This window comes from Phodopus roborovskii, unplaced genomic scaffold (genome assembly GCF_943737965.1).
Source record: "Phodopus roborovskii unplaced genomic scaffold, PHOROB, whole genome shotgun sequence".
NCBI classification, from domain to species: domain Eukaryota; kingdom Metazoa; phylum Chordata; class Mammalia; order Rodentia; family Cricetidae; genus Phodopus; species Phodopus roborovskii.
The window spans coordinates 15,290,642-15,316,761 of record NW_026126433.1 but is presented as its reverse complement, the minus strand read 5'-3'; the positions used below and the strand labels follow the sequence as shown (position 1 = coordinate 15,316,761).

Here is a 26,120-nt window from a genome sequence, read left to right as displayed (position 1 = left end):
TTCTTTCAACCGGTTAGGCTAGGGTTTGTTTTTCTGACTTATTGTTTGAAGAACTAACTGACTGATTGTATGCACTGTTATTTTTAGTTTCGACTTCACTAATTTTTGCCTTGTTTTATTACTCTTATTTTTCCAGGATAGTAAGAGTGCATTATTAGATTATTTGTGGTCTGTCTGTCTGTATTCCTTTTCCTCTTTCCCCTATCCTTTCTTTATGTAAGCACTCAGAGCTATAAACTTTTCTCTTAGAATTGCCTTAGCTGTGCTCCAAATATCCTGGCTTATGAGGCTCTAGGAACTTTTTCATTGTTGAGGTTTAAGGGTATATTGTTTAGTCTCCATGTATTCTTGTAGTTCCTTCAGCTTTCTAGCATTTGATTTCTAATTTTGTTGCATGTTGATCTGGTGGATAAGAGGTTATTTTGGATCTCTTTACATTTGGTAATATTTGGATTGTGGCCTAGAATGTGGTCAGTTTTAGGAGTTTTTCTTGGCTGTTGAATGTATGTTTTGTTTCTGTTGGATCACTATGCTGTAGGTGGCAGTTGTGCCCACTATGAGCTGTAGTTTAACTACTGATTTTCAGTTTGGTTTTCCCCCATCTAAGATGAATTTGGGTCATGACATCTCCCGCCTACTTTTCTTATTAGGACTTAACTTTTCTGTTCACTGGTTTTGTTTTTGTTTTTTATGAGATTGGGAGCTGTAATGTTCGTGGATGTTCGTTTACAGTTGTTACATTTTGATAATTGTTCCTTTTATTAAGCACAAGTGAGCTTCTTTCTCTCTGGCTAATTTTGGACAAACCAACTTTATCAGTTGTCAGAGTAGCTATGTGGCCAGTTTGTAGTAGCTATTTGGCCGGTTTGTAGTTTTGTTCTCTTAATAGATTGTTCCTATCTTTTGGCTCTCAGTCTTTGAGTGTCTTTAATCATACAGTGTGAGTCTTGGAGAAAAGGAGGCCTACTGTAGTTAATTCAACCAGTCTGTCTCATTTTTGGTTAGTTGAAGTCAGGTTTTTGTTTTAGGCTTTTGGAGATAGGGTTCATGTTATCCAAGCTTAGCCTCAAGCTCAGGATGTAGAAGGGACTGGCCTTGGATTCCTGATCATCTTGCCTCTGCCTTCCCAAGTGTTAGTATGTTACCATATCTGACACCATATATATATATATATATATATATATATATATATATACACATACATACATACTTGGGTTCTGTTTCTATTGTTGTTGTTGTTGTTAGAGACCAAGTCTTGCTATGTCATCCTACCTGGCCTCTTCCTCCTGGGTGCTGGGATTAAAGTCATCACTAGTCCTTGCCAGTACTTGCTAGTACATCTATTTTAAAGCACCTGGTATTTATCAACCATTTAAAAAACTGAGTTGTAGCCACACATTAGGCATGGAATTTTATTTCAAAACTAGCCTTTTCTTTTATCTGTCTTCATGTCACATGACAGTACACACTCCAGTGTTACTTCCACCACCATAGAGTTAGGCAGATAGTTACCTCCCCAAGGCCTGTTGATACCCTCTTCCTGTAGACCTGCTCTGACATTTGTTGTGGGCTCAGCAGCAGCTGCACACTTGATAATGGGTAGTCACTGTGTGTGTTAGAGAGATAAGACATCTTATTTATTTTATTTTTAATGATTTTGTTTACTTTTTGAGATTGTAATCTCATTATTTCTTAACTTCTTTTTACTCCCCCAACCCTAAAATATATGCCTCTTTGCTGTCTTTCACATTCAAGGCTCCTGTTTCATTAATTGTTGTTGCAAGTAAGTAAGTGTGTTTATGTGGTACACTTATCAGCCAGCATAAAATAAATTTGTTGTTAGGGATTATGCTGGTTTTGTAAAGTGGCAGACAACAGTGTTTTTTGTTTGTTTGTTTGTTTTTAAGGAAAATATTTAATTTAAAAATGCTAAGTAATTTAGAAATCTGGAAATGGGGTGTGTTCCTTCATGGACTCCTGAGCATAGGTTGTCTTTTTAATTCAATTAGTAGTAGGCTTCAGGGTAATTTATATTGTTGAGTGACAGTGGAAAGTTTTAGTTGCTGAACAGGAACCACTAGGACCAAGGCTCAGTAGTCTGTCTGCTCAGGTGGAGAGCATACCTTCATAACTTACTGGGCTTAGTGCTTTCCAAGTTGGAAATCTGAACTAAACCCCATTATACCAAGCTCATTGATTAGCAGAAAAATTGAAGGTTAAAATATGTTACTAACAAGTCCTGTTATACAAGCCCCCTCCGTCATTCCTTCAAGACTATGAATGACATCTTGTTAGGAACAGAATCTTTAAGGTTGCTTCAGGGTAGAGTTTTGAGAAAACCCCAAGGTTTGGGCAGACACATAGAGAAGAGTGGATGCTGGTGACTTGGAGATTACAGAGATGGAAGCTTTCTGCTCTGAGTGGAGGGGAGCATCTGGGGGATGGTGATGACTCCTGACAGACACAGCCCACCTTTGTACTTGAATTTTGAGTTGTAGTCACTGTAACTATGAGATGAGTTCTGTTTACTTGGTTCTAGCCATTCAGAAGCTGCAGCCGATTGAATACTTCTTGATTGAAAGACTGCTTCTCTTGAATCAGTTCTTAAGGGGGTAAATTACAGATACCAAACTCTCTCTCTCTCTCTCTCTCTCTCTCTCTCTCTCTCTCTCTCTCTCTCTCTCTGTGTGTGTGTGTGCGTGTGTGTGTGTGCGTGTGCGTGCGTGCGCGCGCGTACTCAATGTTCTTAGAATAGCAGGTTCTGGGGAGTTAAAGTGGAGAAGTTCTTAAGGTAGAAAGTTTCTTTACTGGACCAGTCTCAGTACTGGAAGTTGGGTTACTAGTTTGGATAGAGATAAGCGAGCTCAGTTTACAATCCTTTCTCTGCTGAGGCTTCCCAATGGTTTATGGATGGTAATAATTTTTACATAGGGAATTTTAATTAGTATTTCCTAATTCATCCCCACTTTTCATAGTTACCACTAGTAGAGTGCTTGTGTAGACTCTGTTTTTGACCTTGTCAGACACTTATGCCTGTTTTCTTTACCTCTTTGCTGACACTTTTAGAGTATACAATGGCACATACAGAGATTGTATCACCTGTATGAAATTTGTTAGAATTGGCTGAAAAGAATTTCAAAATTGTTGTTCAGCCAGTACCTTTCCCTTTATTTCTGTGCCACTGTCAGATGTGGTATACAGTAAATGTGATTCTGATATATATATATATATATATATATATATATATATATATATATATATGCGCGCTGCAGTCCTTCGTAGCCTTGTATATGATCTCTGGGAAGAAAAGCCTATTGGAGAGAGATCAGCTTTAAGTTGCAGCTGCAGAGAGATAGCTAATGAGTGTGGGTAATGGCACCTCAGCAGCAGAGAAACTGTGGTTCTCCACTCAGCTCATTGTGGGATGGGGTACAGTCTAGAATGAGGCTACAAGGCCTATGTCTTCTTTGTGACTTCTGCTGCTGCGTTTTTCTAATGTATGCCCTTTTTGATTAATTTTTAGTTAACACATAGAATAATAGTTTGCAGTGGCATGATTGTGAACATATTGTGATTTGTTCATGTTTTTTTGTTAGATGTTTTTCCTGTTAGTAAAAAACACTTTAAAATGTATTTATTTAGGGCCAGGGTCTCTACATATCCCTGGCTATCCTGGAACTCACTATGTAGACCAAGCTGGCCTCAGACTCAGAGGTCACTCTGCCTTGGTCACTTGATTGCTGGAGTTAAAGGTGTGTGTCACCATGACTGACCTCAAATTTATTTTTTGTTTTACATGTATGAGTACTTTGCATGAAAATTTGTATGTGCATTGTGTGTTGGTCTTGTACATGGAGTTCAGAGGAGGGTGCCAGATCCCCTGGGACTGGCATTATGGATGTTTGTTTGTAAGTTGCCATGTGGATACTTGGAATTGAATCCCAGTCCCCTGTAAGAGTAAGAAAACCTCTTAACTGCTGAGCTATCTCTCTCGCTTCCCTCTTTATTTTTATTATTACTGAGTCTCTGTATTAATATAGGACCATGACAGGCATATAATACATAAATCAGTAAAGCATTTGTGGAATGCAGGATGACTTAAAACATCAGTTTTCAATATAACTCAATTATTAATGTGAATTGTCTGTAGAGAACTCCATATGCAGAGGTGTGGCCATAGAAAAATTTATTATTTTTACTTCTCTGATGGTTCAGTTACATGGCATATGTTTAATAAAAACTAAATCTTTTGCATACTGACATTTACGGTTTTTAGTTTAGTATCTATTAAGTACATTTTCAGGGAGCTACCTAATACATAATCTTACATGAGAAAAAATTAAAGATTTAGGTCAGATTATATATAATCTGAGCAGTTCGTGTGGCCTAGTGAGGTAGTTTCTCTTGTCCCCAGAAAACTGACTTTGAAGAAATGGAGTTTTACTCGAGTAGTCCACAGTCCTGTTACAACCAGTTTATTAACTGAAAAGGGCTTTTTTCTTTTCTTTTTCCTTTTTTTATTTTCCTTTTCTTTTCTCTCTCTTTTTTTGGGGGGGTGGGTGGGTGGGTTATATGTACTATTGGTATTTACTGCCTCAGATGCTTAACATGTAAAAGTTTATAATTCACATTTTAATAAAACTCCATGCATAACATAGTAACACACACAAATCATGTGTTTTATAAAATAAAAGTGTTTTCTAAGAAAAGCATTTACATTGGCATTGTTTTATGTTTTTGTAAATCCTTAATCTCTGGCTTGATGCACAGCTGGGTACTCACATCTGTTCTGAATTGGGGTATGAAGATGTGTTGCTGCAGTTGAAACATAGTGGGGGCCCTGACTATGCAATGAGATGTGGAAAGTTTCCAAATTAAAACCAGAATTTATTTTTGGGATAAATTTCATAGTCTTCTTGTATTGCTAAACAGCTCTTTTTTTAAGGGTTTATTGTGATATTGTCTCTGAAATTATATCAGTGAAACTTGTAAATTTTTGATTTGGTGTTATTTTTAATTAATGTGTGTTGGAGGTATGTTTCTGAAGAGGCCAGAGCATGTGAGCCTCTGAAAGTTCTCCCATATCCGGGCTGGGTCCTCTGGTAAAGTTCTAGGGAATACTGAGCTCTTTGCCCCCTTTTGTATTTCTTTAATGTTGAAATATAACAGCCTTTCTCAAAACTCCCCTCCCCCCCAAAGACAGGGTCTCACTATGCAGCCTGGCTTGCCTAGAACTTGCTGTATAGATCAGGATGGCCTCAAATACAGAGATCCACCTGCCTATTCTTTTCAAGTGCTGGATTAATAATACATACCTCCACACTTGGGCCTTTCTCAAACTTTTTAAATATACCCTGTATTCATGCATAATTTTGTAAATTTTGTACTGGCCATTTGAAAAAGATTAAGTTAAGAAAACCTTTCATAAGCCTGTGATACATTACCAAAATATTAAAGCCATTAATTGATTTACCAGTTTCCTCACTAAGATTAGGCACTGGGTCAATAGCAAACTTATAAAACTGTTTCTAAAATCATAAGCTTTTCATTTAAAAGCGTAAGCTTACTCTTTGCCAACAAATCATTGATATTTTCTTAGAAGTGAGAGTTTGCCTCATTCATTTGTATGAATTATATGTGGGATGCTACCAATTGAAAAGCCATTCTGTTTTTTGAAGTGTAAATTAGTGAGGGTACATCCAAATCAATCCCAGAAGCAAAGGCCTATGTGGGCTTGGTGTTTTGTTACCTGGGATATTAAAAGTCCTACTGGTGTTAAGATATTAATATGTATAACTCTTTAAGGAAAACTTTTCATTTGGTTTTGTTGTCATGCATAGTAATGGAAAATCATAACATATATTCCAACTAGTGTCATTGCTAGATAATGTCCAAATGACAGCTCAGTGAGAAAAACTAACATTGTATAATAGGAAGTTTGCCCACATGATGCTAATTCTTGGGCCTCCTCTTGTGACCCAGTACCACACTGAGTTGTAAAAGTTGGTCACATTTTCCATGCACACACTGTGTGTTTATTGTATTTGACTTGAAGCTGTGAGTACCTGGAACAACTGAAACAGTCAAACATGGTATGAGTGAGGAGGATGCATCTTCCAACAGGATACTTGCCGTTTGCTCATTCCTGTTAGAGATTATGTAACTTCTCTGGCAGCATACTACTAGGGCTGAACCTGGTAGTCTTGCCTGGGGTGGTTATGGAGTAGATTTTGTTTTGTGTGTTTGCCTTGATTCTTCTGTGGGCCTTTTTCTTTTCCTTCCTTCCTTCCTTCCTTCCTTCCTTCCTTCCTTCCTTCCTTCCTTCCTTTCTTCCTACCTACCTTCCTTCCTTCCTCCCTCCCTCCCTTCCTTCCTTCCTGTTTGTTTAATTTTAGCTGCCTATTTTTAGAGCAGAAAGTCCTGGAGGAAGTGCTGTCAGAAAGTCCTGGAGGAAGTGCTGTCATCCTTTTTGCTTTTCCCCTCTTTTCAAGGTTTGTGTATTGTCTCTTGCTGAACACTAACTTCAGCTAAGCCCTCATCATTTGACTTGAATGAGCTCACATTGTCAGGGTCAATGCTGATTCCTTCATTGTAGTTTTCTTTTTGGAAGAACTGGACACTAGTCTCTCTATTACCTGTTTGCTACCAGGGCCACCTGGTACAGATTTTCACGCTTGCTCTTTGAATAATTTTAAGTACAACAATGTGTGAACACTTTTTTTCAACTTATTTATGGTTTGGTAGTCTTAATTTTGCTGGCGTACCTCCTTATTCTGGAAATGGTTTCAAAAACATCATTATAATCTTGGTTTGTTCAAGCATGGTTTTCTTTACTCTTCCTGCAGTGCCTGCATTAAGCACAGTGCTTACCTGTTTTGCTGGTTGGCCAGTCTTTGAAGAGTGTGGGCTGTATTCAGTCTTAACTTTCTCATCAGACCAAACTGCAATAATAGATTGGATTGGTTTAATTTTAGGTTGTTGTGTTAAGGTCTCTATGCCATGAGCTTTCACATGCTAGTCCTGGTTTTACTAACTATACTGGACTGTCTCAATGTTCTTTTTCAGGGAGAAAGTGGTTTTATTTACCTTGAATCCTATACTTGGTTTCCTGAGAAAAATGTATCATGGGACCTGCTCTCTTTCTACTGAGATTTCATGCCTCACCTTTCAGTGCCTTCATCTGTGTGTTTGAACTAGAGTCGACTCAGTTATTCAACACATAATGAGTTCTTGTATATTGTCCACTTCAAAGGGATTTTTAGATACTTCTATAAACAGTCACTTTTTCCTTTTTGTATGTTTTGGAAGTTACAGACAACATCTGAATTATGAGGTAGTTCACCACAGGTCTTTTCTAGAGGAGTATAGTCAATATGAATTGATGAAGCTGACCCATGTAAATTCTGGCTGTCAATTCTGTTAGATACATTACTAAGACTCTTTGAAGTAGCTAATTTGGGATTCCAATCTAGTATTCTCTAGCATCAAACAATGGTGACTATACTGTTTATAGAACAACACAAAATTGACTATAAACACAAAAAGAAAAAAAAAAGTACCCTTTTGTGTAAGTGAACATCTTGCCAAGTGTTCTCGTTGGAGACTTACCTGAAGAAATTGAATTTCAGAAGAGAGTGGGGACTTTCATTCATAATTGCTTTCTGCTTTTCCTCTGATTCCATGCATTTGTTTCTGTTATGCTAGGTGGATGATTATATTTAAAGTATTAAATAAGCCTTGTAAAAAATATGAGACTTTTATTTTAAAAGATTATTTTTCCATTTTAGTGTGAATTTCATAGGATGAGTCTTATGTTTGAAAATACAATTTAAATAACATTTATCCTTAGTTGAAGAACCCCCTAGATGGTACCAGTATGTACTTGTGTATGTTAGGCACAGTGCACCAATTTACATGTAGACCAGTCCTCACCTCCACCCTTGCTGTTGTTGACTGTGAATTTGCTTCCAGTTTCTGAGATGCTGAATTGGGAACTCAGGCTGTAATGGCCAGCTTTCATGTGGCATGTGGTCGCTGGGGATCTGGATCCTGCTCCTGGGACAAGTGCTTTTGACCACTGACCTATCTCCCTAATTTAGGAGTTGTTTTGATATATTAGATAGGTTGCCACTAACCATCCTTACAGTATATGTACATAAACCATAGTGTTGATACACACAAAAATGCAAGTGCATTATTATCGATTGGTGCTTTAAGAATTTAATGGATTTTGCCAGGCATGGTGCATTACACCTTTAATCCTGGGATTTGAGATGTTGGTGGTGCATGCCTTTGATCCCAGCACTCAGCGGGCAGAGGCAGTCAGATTTCTGTGAGTTCAAGGCCAGCTTGGTCTACAGAGAGATTTCCAAAACAGGCTCCAAAGCTACAAAGAAACATGTCTCAAAAAACAAACAAATAATCCTGGAATTTGGGAGGGAGGCAGAGGCAGGTGGCTCTCTGTGAGTTAAGAGGCTAGCAGGGGCTACATAGACTCTGTGTCAAAAAAACTGGAAGTAAAAGAATTGAGTTGATTTTGTTAGATTGGGGTTTAAATTTATTTTTGATCAGTTATCAAACAACCTGGAGCATGCATTTCATTCAGGGGGTTTCTAAGATTATCTAATCACATTAAGATTTTCATGCTTTCTTTGCTTTATAGTTTAAAATGGACTTTTATAAACAGGATGTTATTTAGCCTTAAAATACTAGAAATTAGTTGTCTTTTAAGATATGTTTTAGAAGATGTGAAAAAAATGTCTTTTCTGTACTTTATTTCCACAAAAAGGTATTATTACATTAACCTTAGAGGTTTTCATTATTTTCAATGAGATGGGAAATTGAGAGTAGAGTACTTCCAGTGCTGTTCCCAGTGTTTGCTGCTGTTTTATTGGGGGATGAGTAAGGCATTAGTTGCCAGAAGATAGTAGGTGCTAAAGGAGTGAGTTCATCTGTTCCTCTTGAGTAATTCTTGGAGGGCATGGTATATTCACAGAGCACTGTGAATTCAGATGTTAAATTTACAGGTATCAAAACAGTGATTACATAAGAGTTTCAGACTTTGCTGATTAAACCACATGTGGTCCTTCATCCATCAAGTGCCATTGACACTTGAGATATAGGAAAAAGGTCACAAGTTCAGGAGGTTGATAATAGGATACCATAGCTAAGCCTTCCCCCCCCCCAACAACAAATCCAAACAATAGTAATTTTATATTAGCTAGAGCTACTGTCACACATCCCACTGACTGAGGGGTGAAAAGAAACCTGTCCTGGATCCTAGGTGATGAAAAGATAAGGGACCATTATGGTCAGTGTCTTCTGTGGCTCCTTTGTGCCCAAGTATCCCTCCCGTGTCTCTTACAAGCAAACCAACCAAGTAAAACCCACATAGCTTTATTTGAACTTAGATACCTTGAGAAACACTGTCTCCATTACAGTCACATCTCAGGTGGCTCACTTTCTTTGCACTTGTACACAGACTGTTGTTCCTAACTCTATTTTGAGTTTGGAGTTGAAAGGTATGGGAAGCCCACCATGTTAAAGAGGCTCTGTTGGTTGCCACAGTTTATCTTTGATTCATAAAGTCAACTTGGCATAGCATGTCATGTGGCCCTAGTGAGCAAACATGGCCATGGATGAATGCTGACTGCTTACGGGTTTAAGAGCTCACGCCAATCAGGATTGTGCTAGTAGAAGGTCCTGTGTATTCTGAACTCTTGTTCAGTGGGGCTTTCATTGTCTGTGTATGACATGTTCTGGGTACCATTGAGGATGTGATGCCATTTGTTAAGATAACATTGTGTGTATGAACAACTGTTGTGATAGCTTCCACTATTCATATAGATTGGTGACATGGGTCTGAGTTTGAGATTAGCAGAGGGACCTCCTAGTACCAGGTGACACAGTGTCCTATACTTCTACTAGTCATCAGAAATTAGTGTTTGAGTATTTGAGTACATAGCCCTGTCCACAGGAATGGTCCTGCCATATTGAAATGAGGAAGATAATATTGAAAAGGAAAATCAACATATAGTTAACCAGGTACTTTACCTATTTATTGTCCAGCAAGTGCTCTGTAAATGGAAATTACCCATCCCTGCCCTCTCCCCCCATTTTCCTTACTATTCCAAACTAATGGAAAGAAGTATGTATGCCATTGTAACAAATGTAATTACCTATACTCAAAAGATTGGAGTTAAAGGACTAGATTCTCCTCTCTGTGCTATAGATGGCACCTGTGAGTCAACCATATTTTACATCCTTTGCCTGCTTAGGCACACTGCCCTAACTTGTATGCACCCAGTGGTGTTCAAGTTGCAATGAATTAAGTGTCTTTCTCCCACAAACCAGGAAGGTTGTGGAGTGTAGCCACCTGTGTTTGTCAGGTCTATGAGGCCTGCTGAAGTTACTGGCACCTTCAGCATGTTCACCTGAGTGCTACAACAGCCTTTGCAGTACTGTTTCTGTTAGCATGTCTAATCTACCCATAGTACCACCAGTAAATGGAAATCCCAGTTCTCCTCAACCAAGAAGACTTCCTTCTGTGAAGCATGATGGTTGTAGTGCAGTTACTGTGGAACATGCCTGCCTGCCAGGGTGTCCCTTCCATATCCACCAAGTGTGATAGGCAAGAGCCATGCATACACAAGAGCCATTGTGTAGCAGTTATCATAAACCACGTTTTGATGCACTTTTATTCTGAGTAAATGCCAGCATAGGTTTTTAAGACAGATCAGTACACAGTGGGTCAAATCCAACCCACCACCTTTCTCAAAACAACCAAAATAAAAGACAGGTGTCCCCCCCCCTTATTTTAACTTTAAAAAGTGTGTTTGGGGCAGGGGGTGGGGAGAAGACTAATATTTAACACATAATAATTACTGTAAAATGTAAACTTTAGTATCCACAAATAAAGTTTTATTGGAGCACAGCCATGTCCTTTTGTTTGCATTTGCTGTTTTTGCACCACCTGGTAACACTGAGTAGTTGTGACAGACTGTATGGCTGGCAGAACCTCAAATATTTACCCTCTGGCTCTTACGAAAACTTTTCTGACCACTTCTTAAATTGTGAGCATAGATTAATTATTATATATACTTAAGTCATGTCCTAGTTTGCTTCTTGCCCTATCCCACCCTATCCAGTAAGAAAACATGGCATTCTAAGAATTCTAAGAGTGTCCCAGACTCAAGCTTGTACACATACACAGATCTTAAGACTTGAACACTTTGTTTGGGGATTCTAAGAAATAGAGAGCAAGTCTACCAGGTGTGTAGACATCACAGACAGAGTTGGAGGAGATGGCTGAGCTCTGTGCTTTAAAATTGTGCCTTTTTTCAAAAGTGACTCATGTTCTTGATCCTTAAATCTTGCCTCCACCCCTTTTTTTAGTTAAGGAGTCTAAAGGGAGTAAGTTTTATATTATTACATGCAATGTTAAAGGCCTTTGTGAATCTATTCCTTTTTTGACACGATGTTACTCTATTTAAAAATAACACTAGCTATGTTTTGATTTTGTAAATCATTTTATTACCAATGTAAGTAACTATGTTAATACTGCAAGGCAATGAAGAACCTTTGTTTAACATTATTAAAATCAAATGTTTTTATAGCATTGTTTACATTTTGTCTTAATGTAATTTTACTGAGAAAATAATTAACTTTGTTTTATTTTTAGGGTTATATCCTGTGTTGTGACCTCATGGTTTAAGTGGGAATAAAGATGAGTATAAGCAGTGATGAGGTCAACTTCTTGGTATATAGGTACTTGCAAGAGTCAGGTGAGTACTTCTGTAAAGTAATAGGCCTCAAATTCTTTTAATATTCTCAAAATAATTTTTTATGTGTTTGAAATTTGTACCAGTCCAAACTGTTGAGCTTTGTCTGTTTTTTTGATGTCTGGACTGCCTCTTTAAAGCTGTGTTTGCTGCATGGTTTAACTCTCTGACTCTTTCAAATATGTTGGGATCATTTTAGGCAAATACATATAACTATCAGTTTGTCTTTCAATGTTCACAGGTCATTTTTAATAAGCAAGGTATTATGAAGTGATTTTGTTTATGTTTAGTAAGAACTTAAAGATGCCATCACCTCGGTAATATATATCGCATGTACACAGTTAATTTTTCTACTTAACTTTGAATCCTAAAATCTGGATTCACAATATTTTTCAGAATATTTTTGTAAATATTAATCCAAATTTATTATATTCTGACCTGAATTTGATTCATTATTGGCACACTTATTAATATAGATATTGAATGTAGCTTGCAGTTATATTGATGTTATTGATCAAGTTTTCTAGATAAAGAGATCTAATCATAAGATAGAAGTAATACTGCAAGTGAAGATGTTGCTGGAATGGGCAAAGAAATTACTACTGTTCCTCTTTGAGCAGCTGAGAAGATAATCTGATCAGAAAGAGCAGGGAGGGAAAGAGCTCAGAGACTAGAGTAACCATCCAACAGAGAATAACCTGTTGGGAAGCTTTGGGATTTGTTGGAAGTTAGATCCAATAGATCTCCAGAAATTGTTTAAAATGACTAATAAAGTGACCAAATAGAAGCCCTTACAACTGTTCCATGTAGCCTATGAACGTGTTTACAATTGTTATACAATCCTTGCCCATCATGAAAAGGGTTTGTTGTGGGACACCATGACTTTCTCCTCTTAAACCTGACTGTTTCCTGTCAGGCTGAGTTTTGAAGCCTTTGCACAAATAGACAGAAAGCATTGTATAGGGCGTGTGCGTGCGTGCGTGCGTGCGTGTGTGTGTGTGTGTGTGTGTGTGAAAGAGAGTGAGTGATTTGCCTTTCAGGCTGAGTTTTGAAGCCTTTGCACAGATAGACAGAAATCATTGTGTAGGGCTGGTGGATGGGTGTGTGTGTGTGTGTGTGTGTGTGTGTGAGAGAGAGAGAGAGAGACAGACAGACAGACAGACAGACAGACTTGGTATGTTGAAGGCAGCTGTTTAGGTCAAACCACTGTAACTGACGATCCCAGCCACAACAAACTCTACTGGGTATAGACTGGACACACTCACCTTGTGTTCAGAGCTCAGTTTTGGTTCTGTCATTTAATGTTACATAATTGTGATCACCTCTGGAACCATGGGATTCAGTTGTATCTGCATCATTAATTTCAGGGGTGCTTGTGGCAGTTAGTTAAATATTTAAGCAATATAAGTTGCTTGAGTCATAACTTTTTCTCTTGAAATATCTAGTCTTAGCTCCCCCCCCCCCCACACACACACACATGCACAAAGCCTTTTTACTCCTTACTGTGTCCACTTTGAAATACGTGAGGCCATGGCAGAGGTATATAGAGAACTAGTCTGAAGTGACTAGACTATAGTAAAATGTCTCGTTCTGGCTCTCAGGCTAGAAATGCCTTAGGAAGTTTTGGATTTGTTTTGATAAATAATTGGCTTAGAAGTAACATTTTTCAGTAAGAACTTGTAACATCTGTTCCCTGAATACCGTGTTTAATGTTGACTAGACTCTGATTCCATATCTACAAGAAATGAAGCTATTTTTAGTCTTAAAATATTTTATACTATTATTAACATTGGAAAACATTTGCCTCCAGATGACTAACTTCAGAGATGGGTTGCTTTTTGAAAGGGATGACATTGTGATAGCTTTAAATATTCAGTCGGGCTTGCCTTTCCAAACTGGCTGTCCCTGACATGTCAAGATGAAGACAAAAGTATTACTTATCATTGGGTTTCTATTAAGTGTTGTAACTTTGTATGTCTCAGTTAAGTTCATAAGAAAGTTGCTGGGATTCTTACCATTTAGCATTTTTAGGAAGCCAACCCAATGCAACAAGCACCACTTAAGAAATCATTTCTTCTTCTTTTTGAGATAACTTAAAAAATGTGAAGTATTTGTTACATGTAAGTAAGGGTTGATTTGAATCAGTGTGCCTTTTCTGGTTTGTGTTTGCCCCAGGGTGTGAATTTGATTGCCCTATTGACTTAACTGGTAACCCTGTACACTAGCTGCCCAGTGGTCCATGAGTCATGTAATTAAGCCAGTCACAGTGTTCACTAGAGCTAACCTGGTTGGGTCTTTCCTACCACCTACATACATTCAGTCTTTTTTGTTGGGTGAGGGTGTTAAATAAGTTTTCCCAGGTAATTTCTTAGGAACTTTCTGGTATTTGTTCTTCTAGCTGCTTTAAGAAGATAAAATTTCAGCTGGGTGGTGGTGGCACACACTTTTAAACCCAACACTACTCAGGAGGCAGAGGCAGGTACATCTCTGAGTTCGAGGCCAGCCTTGTCTAGAGAGCTAGTTCTGGGACAGCCAAGGCTACACAGAGAAACCCTGTCTCGGGTAAGGGACAAAATAAAATTTCTGTGTGTTTGATTGGAGAACTCTTCACAGATTTTATTGTCATCACACATGTTTAAGAGATCCACACATCTTTGTTGATGATGATCTTAGCTCTTAAAAGTCATGAAACAGATACATTTTACAATTGACTAAGTAGAAATCTCAAAAATCCAAATGCACTTAGTATTACTGAAAGCAGTGTGGAAGCACTAGATTATAATATTGGAAAGTCTTAGGAGGAAAACCCCACAGGGTTAGAGCAGAGACTCATGGTGCACAGTCTCCCTGACATTACTTCTGTACCTCATCTCTTTTATAATTTCTTCAAAAGGTATGAAGTCTCCTAGATATAGGCCATACCACTTTGTGATACAGTGCTTATCCAAGAATTTGAAATCCAAAATGCTTCAAAAGCCACTATCAGGTAATAACTAATTTAATACGAGTAGAAAATTTCTCATCTGAGTTTTTGTTGACGGGACTCAGTTAAAATACAGGTCACACTAACAATAATGTTATAAAGAATACATCTAGATTTTCTGTAATGGGTGCTATGTATCACTAATGAATTTGTTTAAATATGGGTCTCATTCTCATGAGACAGTCTCATTACAGACATACTGTAATCTGAAGTCAGCCCTATATTAGTGTTTTCAACTTAGTGATTATAATAGGCATAGTGATTATAATAGGTATAGAATGACTTCACTTAGCTCCTTTGACCCTTGCTGTTAACCTCGATAGTGTTAGTAAAATGTCAGTCATCAAATGATAATGCAGTTTCTGGTGACTTATATATAGTAATTAGATAGGTTAGCTTCCTTTCCCCGAATCAAACATCACTCTTCAGGTTAAACTGGCAATCAGTAATTCAGCTCTCTCCATGAAGAACAGGACAGGAAGAGAGCTCAGGATGTGTCTAGCCTGTTTTCCTTCCTTCCTTCCTTCCTTCGTTCCTTCGTTCGTTTATTTATTTTTATTATTGTTTTTTAAAAATTTTGTTTTGTTTGTCTGCTTTTAAATGAGAAGATGACTAGCCACAGCACAGAATGCAAGTCAGCATTTGTTTCTTCATAATAAAATGTGTAATAAAATAAAATCAGTTTTTCTTATTTTGTAAGTGGAATGACTATTTTGTATAGAATTGGAAGTTTCTATTTCTCATTTATGATACTTTTAAAGATAAAACTCTACTCGGATAGTTGTCAGTGTACTTGGACATTGTTAATCTTACCATTTTTTTTTTTTCTGTGTGTTTGTTACTTTTGACACAGTGTGGCAGAAATATAAAGAAGTATTTATACATCAATAGTGGCTTTATGTATTTGCATTGTTCTTTGGAAAGCAGAATGATGGTCATAAGGAACACCTTTAAATTTCTCTTTCTCTTCCCTCTCTTAGCAAGTGAACACACACACACACACACACACACACACACACACACACACACACACACACACACTTCCACTGTTGTGATTGCCTGTGTGACTGAGACACTCACATAAACATGTATGTCCCCTGCCACTGTTGTCCCTGTGACTTCCTGGTTTCTTCCTCAGCCCTCCTGAGGAGCTCTGCTGCTCCACTTTTAGGTACCCTAACATGCATTATGACTGTTGCCTATGTCATACTCAGGGTTACTTGTGAAGAGAAAGGCTGCTGGTTTTTAATAAACCATGCCGATTGGAGTGGTTCCCTTTGCCCCTGTGTGAATCTAAGGTTGTCCCTGAGAGAGCATTTTCAGCAAATGAAGGGGAATTTAAGGGGAACATAAACCTGGTTCAAGTTTTAGTTGTCTTTTAATAAAGACTGGCTTTTCTGGAGTGAGAGATTTTTAAATATAAAAATGTGTTATGGTATAGTAGCAGATGATTAAACAGGTAACGTACTAGTTTCCCAGAGTTAACGGATTACTCTATTTAAACCCTTTCCTTGATTTGCTCATGGAGTAGTCAGTAGAACAGTAGACTGTTCAGTTTGGTATTTGTGTACATGTGTAAGTTGTAAGATCACAGGAGAAACAAATAGGTGAGGGTAGTAAAGACTCTCAGGCTCAGAGGCAAGGGGTGTGTAGTAGAGCATGATGAAGATGCTGCCTACCATTTGACATCTTACAGATTTAGTGTGCATACTGGGAGGGGAGCTGCCCAGTATAGTTGGGAGGTCAGAGCTGGGGAGAAATGTAGGATTAAGTTCTAGCAATACTATATACAATTCTTTATCATGATGGCCAAGGGCGTTACCAAAAGCAGTTGTGAAGTGGTGCTGATGATTTTAAGTTGATTAGTCAGCTAGCTGAAAGGAGGAGGGAGGAAGGGATTTAGGGTAAGAACAGTCCAAGCAGAGGGTGCGGTCCTAGAAGACGAGGACAGATGCAGAACATTTCAAGAATGTGCAGGTAGAATGGTTTGACTTGATGATTGAATATGAGAGGCTGAAGGGGAAGTGGCAGTTAAGTGTACTGGCCTCATGGTGCTGGGAAATGAGGCCCAACACTGACTACCATGTGTGAGTAGAGCTAGAGAAACCATTCCATTTGAGTGTCTGTCTGATCAGAGATGTGTACACATGGGTGTTCCCTGTGGATAGTGGGATGGAGAGGAAGGAGATCCAGCCATCAGCTGCTCAAGTTTGTCCCCTTACTGCTTGAGATCACTCAGCACATTTGCAGTGACTTAGTATGCCCATGAGCCTCTCTCCAGGTCTGGGGAAACAAGTGCTAGCCATGCTCAGCTTTCCTGTTTAAATGAGCACATCATTAAGCTTAAAGTGGAAGAAAGTTGGATAGTGTTGTTAAAAAAAAAAAAAAAAGTGGCTCGTGAGAAAAAGGGTTGTAAAAAAAGGAAAGAGGGAGGGACAGACCTGCCTTTGTGGATAGGAGCAGCAGGAAGGGAGGGGGTAGCAGACAGAGAGAAGGAGAGGAAGAAATAGAGAAAGAGAAGGATGGGAGGTGGGTAGGGCCCTTTTAAAAGGGAACATAGTGACTATGCTTAGGTGGTGCTCTTAGTGGCTGCATTTGAGGATGCATCCTGTCAATACCCCAAGGACAGGCCAGTACAGATGCTTGAATACTAACAGATAGGTTCTGGAATCTGGTAGTTCTGAGTAATGTTGTAGTCAAGGAGAATGTAGAGAAAACCGGTTTTATTCAATTTATGATCATGCATATCAACTTCTCAATCCTGGAGGTAAGACTAGTGAGGTGCCCTGGTGTTTTATAATGTGACTGTTCCTCTTTCGAAGCCCCTACAGAACAACTGAGCAATGATAACTGCTGTTCTCAAGTGTTATCTTGCTGCCATATTTTGACTTTTCAAGAGAAGTAGGTTGCAGAATAAATTTGAGTCCTTACTGTGTCCTCAGCCTTAATTCATAATACAATGCAATAAAGATCTAATGTGTTTTCCATAATGGCGTCTTCTGTTTCAAAGTCTTCTAAATGGTAATCCCTACCCCATTTTGATTTGTTGAAGAACTTATTTGGGGACTGTCATGTTATTTACATAGAAATCAAATCCCCCAACCTCCAACTTCATTGCCTCATCTCCAGTATTCTCTCCTAGTACTTCCAAGACTTAGGCTTGCCTTTTAATGCTGGTGATCTGGAATCTACCTACCCAGATTATGGAACTTGGGATTCCTGAAGGATAACTTCAGAATGGTGCCTTCCTCCCCTGTCTCAGAGCCACATTTGCTTCAGCCATCTTCGTGACCTCAGATTAAACACAAAACTCTTAAATGTGCCTAATCACAAGCTAGTCTGTGTCCCTCTCCCACCATGGGCCTTTAAGGTAGGAGTGGCTAGCAGAAGTAAAAGCTTCGAGGAGAACCAACCAGGTGTACATTGGTCACCCATGAGCCTTTCCCAGCTACATGCTGTTGGGAAGTATACAGCCTTTAAACTTAGTAAACTGTGATGGGATTTCACAGAGCGCAGCCATTCTGTCCATTACTAGAACTTCCCTTTGTTATCTGAACTAGACTTTCATCATAATATGAAGTTAATGTACAGAGGCTGGCTATATGAGTTTCATGCTTTGAAAATATATATATATATATTACCTGAATTTATGAGATGGCTTTTCTGTATAGCTAGTCCCTGGCTATCCTGGAATCTGTTATGTAATGATCTTCTGCTTCCTGAGTGCTGGGATTGATGTCAAAGGAGACCTAGAAACTGGATTTTCATTTTGTAGTTCTTAAGTGCTTATTTAGATGAGTTATTACTAAATCACAAAATGAGTGTTTTTTAAAACAGTTAGTGGATATAAAAATAATCTTATATAAAAAGTTCAAATGTTATAATTTGGCTTTTTATTTCTTTTGGAGATAGCTCACACGGTCGAGGTTAGCTAAAGATAACCTTGAACTCTGCTCTCCCTGCCTCTGTCCTCTGCAGGCTCTCAGAACAGGTGTTCACCACTGTGCACAGTTTTATTGGTGCTGGGTTGGAGTCTAGGACTTCTTGCATGCTAGGCAAGCACTGAACCGCATCTCTAGCCCAAGTCTGTTAGCATTTGCTTTATTTGTATTATCTTACAGTTTGCACTTTACTAAGTTTTTTTTAAAGCCACAAAACAATGAAGGTGTTTGACAGTTTGTGTCTAAAATTTTAAATATACCATAGAAATAAGACCTGCCACATAAATTGTGATTTCAGTTTCTCTCATGAGGCAGGTTAGGTCCATTGTTTCTCAGTGCTTTTCAGTGTTTACATTTGCTGCATCTTCTTCAGGAAAGCTGTGTTACTGTTAGAAAAACTGGAGCCATTCCCTATGTTCAGATGCCTTGCTCAGCCCTGATACAGGGGGGAGGAGCTTGGTCCTGCCTCAATTTGGTATGCCAGAGTTTTTTGACTCCCCAAGGAAGGCCTTGTCCCCACTGATGAGTAGATGGGGAGGGTTGGGAAGGGAGGAGGTGAGGGGGAGGGGAAGGAGAGGAAACGGAGGTTGGTATCTTAAAAATAATTTTTTTTTTAAATTAAAAAGCGAGAAAAAGTAGAAAAGAAAAGAAAAACTGGAGCCATGTAACCCAGTAGATGCCAGACTATTATTAGCACTACAGCGAGATTGGCTTAAACTCATATTTTACTTTAGCTTTCCTTTTACAATTTCAAGTGGTGGTGTATGGTTGTGAAAAGTCCTAAGGGTTTTTTTTTTTTTTTTTTTTTTCTTCCCCCATTTGTAATTTAATGTGAAGTTACTAGGAAAGTAAATTTTCACATCTTCTCTTTTACTTTTAGGATTTTCTCATTCTGCATTTACCTTTGGTATAGAGAGCCATATAAGTCAATCCAATATAAATGGTGCCCTTGTCCCACCTGCCGCATTGATCTCTATCATCCAGAAAGGCCTACAGTATGTAGAGGCAGAAGTTAGCATAAATGAGGTAAGGCGCATGAGTTTCTTTTCAGACACTGATTCCTCTTGAATTTGTTGTTTATTCAATATCTGACTCAACTTCACTGGGTTGAGATAGAATAAAGTTCTAATGGATTCCTGGATTCCTAATGTACCAGTCAGGTTGTGCTAGCTGTGCATGTGAGCTTCTATACAGTGGCCAATGTCCCTAGATAATTCCTTTAGAGGGTGTGGGAGTGGCGGGGGTAGGACAGTATATGTATGTGTTTGTGCTTTAAGTAAGCACAGGGAAATAATTTTTAACATATAAGAGTTTGGCTATATAGTACTGGGAACAAATTCATGGCAAGCAGTTGGAAAGCCATTGTTAGTGTCATGTTACCTGATTATGAAAGCCAGTTATTTATAATGGATGGCCACTCTTGATGCTCAGAGCTGCATGTGTGAGGTTCATGTGTAAGAAGAGGGTTTGTTTCAGGAGCTAACATGATGCTAGGCCTGGGGCAATCTTACTTGCTCCCTGATTCTATAGACCAGCTTTATAACACAGCCAGACTCATTCACATTTGGACTGTATGGGTGCATTCTGGGAACATGAAGTGTCATGACAAGGATCTTATGATCTTCAAAGCACACACTGCCTGATCTTTCCTAGAAGTCTGCAGAACCTTGTTGTAGCCAGAAAGTTTAATGTATTTCTAGGACTCAGAATATATTGAGGGGTTCCCTTTATTTTTTACTTGATAGGTGAATACACTCCTTCCCTGTCCCTCCCCCTAAAAAAGTAAGTAGAAGGATTTTAGCTGTTTTAAAGTGTCTAGTCTCCTGTTGGTATCCTCAAGGATGGATCCCTCATTGCCACAGTTATCACCATTTACTGTGCTGTATACTTATACCAAACAGCACACATCTAGATCACATATATGATGTGATTGTTACCCTGTAATGTTTAAGAAAAACCTGTAAGAAAAAGATCTGCCCCAGTTCAGTACAGGTGCATTTTTTTTTTTCCTCCAAGACTTGGATTCAGAGTACTGATGCCTCCTTGTTGTATGAGCTACTACTCTACTGACTAATGTTTTTTTTTTTTTTTTACTAACAGCCTTTATTACCTGAATTTGATATATTTTCATGTTATTATCTGAGCTTTTATGAGTAGCCTCTTGCATTGCGTCTGTCTTTGTTCAGAGTTTAGCAGGACCTAAGTTAAGAGTAGAGGGCCATTTGAATCTGCCTCATTCAGGGTCATTCTTATTCCCATCTCTCCCTCTTGTTCAAATTCAGAAAATTACTAGGTTTTCCTCAGAGTGAAGCCCTTCATTAGTGGAATGCATGTCACCCTCAAGGCTACATCTCTTTCTTCTTTCCTGCTTTTTCAACCTCAGGATGGCACCTTATTTGATGGTCGACCCATTGAGTCTCTGTCCCTGATAGATGCTGTTATGCCCGATGTAGTCCAAACAAGACAACAAGCCTACAGAGACAAGCTTGCACAGCAGCATGCAGCCGCCGCTGCAGCTGCTGCTGCAGCCACTAACCAGCAAGGGTCTGCAAAGAATGGAGAGAACACAGCAAATGGGGAGGAGAATGGAGCACACACCATCACAAGTAAGCTAATCATGTTTAGAGATTCACAGAAAACACTTGGCCTGTCCCATTCTTAGAGCTGAAATAATACCTCTATCCCTTCCTTAGGTCACACAGCTCAGATTTTATACCTAATGTTCCAAAAATCTAAAGTCACTGTATATTCCTTTCAGGTGTTTCAGAGCCCTTTTTCTACTCTTAGAATTCTGAATCTGCATTTGATTTCTAAGTAAAATTTGTGATATTCTCTGTTAAACATACAGTAAGGCTATGACATTGAAGAATAAAGATGACTCTTGTGTTATATGAACGATATCAGCAACCCCTACTGGCAGAAACTCAGAATAATACTGTTATAGACAGTGTAATTCAGCCACGTTAGCTGAGGTTCACTCCCTTTTCACTCCTTTTCTCCCTTGCCACCTTCCATGTCCACGTCTGTGTACATAAACATTCACACGCTTAGGACTAGTACTAGGATTGTGATTACCTCTTACAGAAATTGTTTCTTCTCATGATGCAGATAATCACACTGATATGATGGAAGTAGATGGGGATGTTGAAATTCCTCCCAACAAAGCAGTTGTGCTACGGGGCCATGAATCTGAGGTTTTCATCTGTGCCTGGAACCCTGTTAGTGATCTCCTGGCATCAGGGTAGGTTTTTGAAAGGATCTTCTAGATATTGGGTATTTTGTTTGGTTTTAAACAGTATTTACTGTTTAGGTAAGAGTAGTTTTGAACTGTTGGCCCTCCTGAGTCTGTGATTAATAGGCCTGCTGTACCAAACCCAGCTATACAATGTCATTTAAGGCTACCTTACTGAATGGACTGCTATGTATTTTATATATATTTCACTTTCCAGATGCTTGTTGCGTGCTTATGGTCATGTTACCTTAGTAAATCAGTATTTCTTTGTGAAGTAACTTTAGAATTACTTGTTAGGAGTAAAATAAGAAAAATATTAGAAATTTTTATGTGTGGTAGTCTGCTTCTAACTCAGATGCTAAATGTGTGGCCTGGAGAATGTCATGAGGACTTAAATCTATATTTCAACTTTGAAGGTCTGGAGACTCCACAGCAAGAATATGGAATCTTAGTGAAAACAGCACGAGTGGTCCCACACAGCTGGTGCTTAGGCATTGCATACGGGAAGGAGGACAGGACGTTCCCAGCAACAAGGATGTCACTTCTCTAGATTGGAATGTGAGTGCTCTCTTGCTTAAGAGGTCTGTGAATGAAGGCATTTGAGGACTTCCAGTCTACAACCTGCGTCCATCCTCATTCATGGGCATCTGTGAAAATGTTCTGCAGAGGGTTGCTGTCAGTCCTACTCCACAGTGGTTAGGCCCAGTGCTCACATTTGGGGTGGGCCTTTCAAAGATCATTGACTCTATCAGGGAAAGGTGTTTTGCTGGCCTCTGTTGGCACTCACACATAGAAAAGAGTCTCTTGTGCCTGGAACATGTTCATGATAATTAAGTAGCCTTAATTGTGTAATGAACAAAATGTATTTCTCTGGCAGAGTGAAGGTACACTTCTAGCAACTGGGTCATATGATGGATTCGCCAGAATATGGACTAAAGATGGTATGTATTTTTTCTAACTTTATTGATGCTCTAAGTTAGAAAGTTTGAAGTAATTTTAGTAATTTTAAAGGTTTTTTTTTTTTTTTTTTTTTAACTTTAGGTAATCTTGCCAGTACCTTGGGACAGCATAAAGGCCCTATATTTGCATTAAAATGGAATAAGAAAGGAAATTTCATTCTAAGTGCTGGAGTAGATAAGGTAAATGAATACTTTGCTAAGCTCTGTAACACTGTATTTAAAAGAAATCTTTTTTTTTTTTTTTGCTGATAATCACTTTGACAGATTTTAGTGCATGCAAGTATGACTTTTCATCAGTAATAGAAATAATTTCTTATTTTCATTAATCTACCCATCATACCTTTATTTTTATGACCTCTCTTCATTTTTGCTGGGATTTGAAGCACTTTGTGCTTCCCAGTTTATCTCAGTGGGCTATCCATGTACCCCCATGCTCTGGGAAGTGAATAGAAACTGTTTGGAACTGGCTCTTCCTCCTTCAGGACTCTTCTACCACACCTTCATAAATAATCAAAGGTTTAAGATTTTTTTGATCTAGCAGAGAATAGGCTATTAATCAGTTGGGTGGTGTTGGGGAAGAGGACATAAACTGGCTAAAATCACAGTTTGTTGAGTAGTTTTCACAGAGGGATGAAGGCATCTGGAAAGGAGAAGAGCCAGAGTATTGTCTTTCTCAGAAGCAGCTTCAGAACCTGCCTTAAGTGGTATCAGAAATGGAAACAACCATTTTCTTTCTTTTTTGTACATGTAAGCTTCAAGAAAGGAGAAGTGTTTCAGTATTTTAGGATAGGTGATTTCACTGCAACCTTCTAACTCCAGAACTGTAAAAACATATATTGACTACATTATTTCAGTGGAACTTGTTACACTGTCTAATACAGTGCCAGGACTTTGTTGACAAACAATAGTTGTTACTGGAAGTAAGTTGGTGAAAAATTACCACAAAAAAGTTAAACTGCATCATGATCATTTTCCCCTGACCTGAGTATGGATGCCCTTCTGCTGTGAGGAATAAAAACATTGAAGATGAAGTTCACTGTCCAGTTTCCTTCTGCCTTAATACAGTCAGGCTTCCATTCTTTCATTCACATACTCTTTAAGGTCAGAGAAATTAATTTTTCTTTTCCTTTTAATCTCAGACTACCATTATTTGGGACGCACACACTGGTGAAGCCAAGCAGCAGTTTCCTTTCCATTCAGGTAAATCTTGACAATACACATGGAAGCTGAAGCTCTTTTCTGTTTCTCTAATTAGAGTGTTGGCCTCATGGACCTTAAGTGTCAAACAGCATTCTGGGGACCAGTCCTCCTCTCTAGAGGTATTCCACAGCTTTCAGATAGTTCTTTTCCTTAGGATCAACAGGTTTTCTGTGAAATGTACTGTTAAGGAAGCAGCCATGTGGTATGGTTGGGGTGGTGCTATAGAATTGGATGGTCTGCCATGACTGAATGAACATTCTCCATTTGATAAGCTCTCAGGTCACTTATCCTTTTGAGCCTTCTTTCATATATGAATTTACCTGTTACAGGTTTACATGTCATCATCTTGTGCATTTTAGATTAATGTGTCTATGTTCTCCTATGTGTGTGCAATGAAGGATAGGCTTTCTCAGTGTCACTTGTGGGTTTTTTCCTCTGTGATGTACAGCCATGTATGGGCATTTACCTCAGTGTGGTCAATGCCTTCAGCCTGGAGCCACTGAACCTGTTCTCAACTGACTAGCTCTGTCATTTGAGAAGTCAGGGAGGAACAAAATCTTGTTATATATCCCTGACTGGCTACAGACTCAAAACAGTCTTCCTTCTTCAGCCTCTAGGGTATTGGGGTTATAGATGTGTGCCATTAAGTCTGGCTTCTCAGTTCATTTCTTGATTTCAGTAACTAAGTAATATTGACAGCAACAAGATGCATGAAGACAATCAGAGCAGTAGTTTTAGCATTACTTGATAATGGTTGCTGCTTTGAGACTTGTACTCTGAGATTCTCTACTGGAAGCTGAGCAGGTGGTTGTGGTTATCATCCTCATGTCTTTAGTAATGAACAGTTACTTATAAAGAGCTAGAAGTATAGCTATAGCCAAACACACCAACTAGGAGCAAAATGATTTTTCAGTATGATCTGAGTAGAGTGGTTTGCAGACACTGTGTTAAGCACCAGGCATTTTAACTCTGTCAGAGCTTACCACATTCCAGTACATGTTTATACAGCACCCCCTGTTTACCTGTTCTGCTTATTTTTGACCCTAGCTTCTAGACCTTCCCCAGGTAGACTATTCTTTGGTCTCTGGCTATTTCATGTTTCCTAATATGTACTAGGAGAAATTGGAGGTCAGGGAGCACATGTGTGCTTAGCCACAGTGTAATGAATGCCACCCATTAGAGGTGTTTCTCAGTATATTCTCTTGGACTTCTGACCAGAGCATTTTGAGGGATAGAATAAGCCTCTGTCCATTTGTTCCTTCCCCATGTGTGTATGTACCACATGTGTGTATGAGATACTGGGCTAAGGGATATGATGACCTTTTAGATAGGAACCAAACACAAGGGAACAGGAACCTGAGAGGGATCAAGAGATGAAGAGAGGATAAGGAACTGAATTTTTTCAAAGAAGAACTTTGTACTTAAGCCAAGTTCTGCTGAGAAATAACTGACATATAATGAATGGACTGGATGTATTTGCCTTGAAATTATTATATATGTATATACCAATGAAATCATAATCACATGAAGATATATGTATGCCCATTATCATCAGGCTTCCTTCCTGCCCCTCTGTGATGTCATTTTCCAGGTAATCACTGATAGTCTTTGTCACCAAAGATAAGTTTATGTTATGGAATCACAGGTATATTTTATTTGGAGGTCTCTGGCCTCTTTCACATTTCATAATTGATCATACTTTTTAATTTTATCCAGTTTGATTGTTTGTGATGACATCTTACTTTGGTTTTAGTTTGCCTGTATTTCTAAGAAACTAAAGTGTGGGGGGGGGTATGGGGTACAGTTGTATATGGAGGCCCAAGGTCAATAGCAGGTGGTCAGTAGTTTTCCTCTATCATACTGCATGTTATTTTTTGAGGTAAGGTTTCATCATTGGCTGGCCAGCAAGCTCCAGGACCCTTCATGTGTCCATCTCCCCAGTGTTAGGATTGCAGGTGCACACTGCCATGTCTGACTTTCTCTGTAGGTTCTGGACATACAAACTCTTCATATTTTCTCAGATAA

The 26,120-nt window shown here is 38.7% G+C and overlaps 1 protein-coding gene across 2 annotated transcripts in view; it reads left to right on the top strand.

The window, feature by feature from the left end:
- Positions 1-26,120, top strand: part of Tbl1xr1 (TBL1X/Y related 1) — a 117,020-nt gene that overhangs the window by 75,462 nt on the left and 15,438 nt on the right. For both annotated transcript variants that reach the window (XM_051185917.1, XM_051185918.1), the window contains exons 3-10: positions 11,681-11,783; positions 19,585-19,730; positions 21,088-21,310; positions 21,813-21,945; positions 22,353-22,494; positions 22,814-22,877; positions 22,978-23,075; positions 24,035-24,095. In XM_051185917.1, coding sequence (XP_051041874.1) covers positions 11,726-11,783; positions 19,585-19,730; positions 21,088-21,310; positions 21,813-21,945; positions 22,353-22,494; positions 22,814-22,877; positions 22,978-23,075; positions 24,035-24,095 — 925 coding nt within the window. In that variant the 5' untranslated portion in view covers positions 11,681-11,725. The remainder of the gene's footprint in view (positions 1-11,680; positions 11,784-19,584; positions 19,731-21,087; positions 21,311-21,812; positions 21,946-22,352; positions 22,495-22,813; positions 22,878-22,977; positions 23,076-24,034; positions 24,096-26,120) is intronic.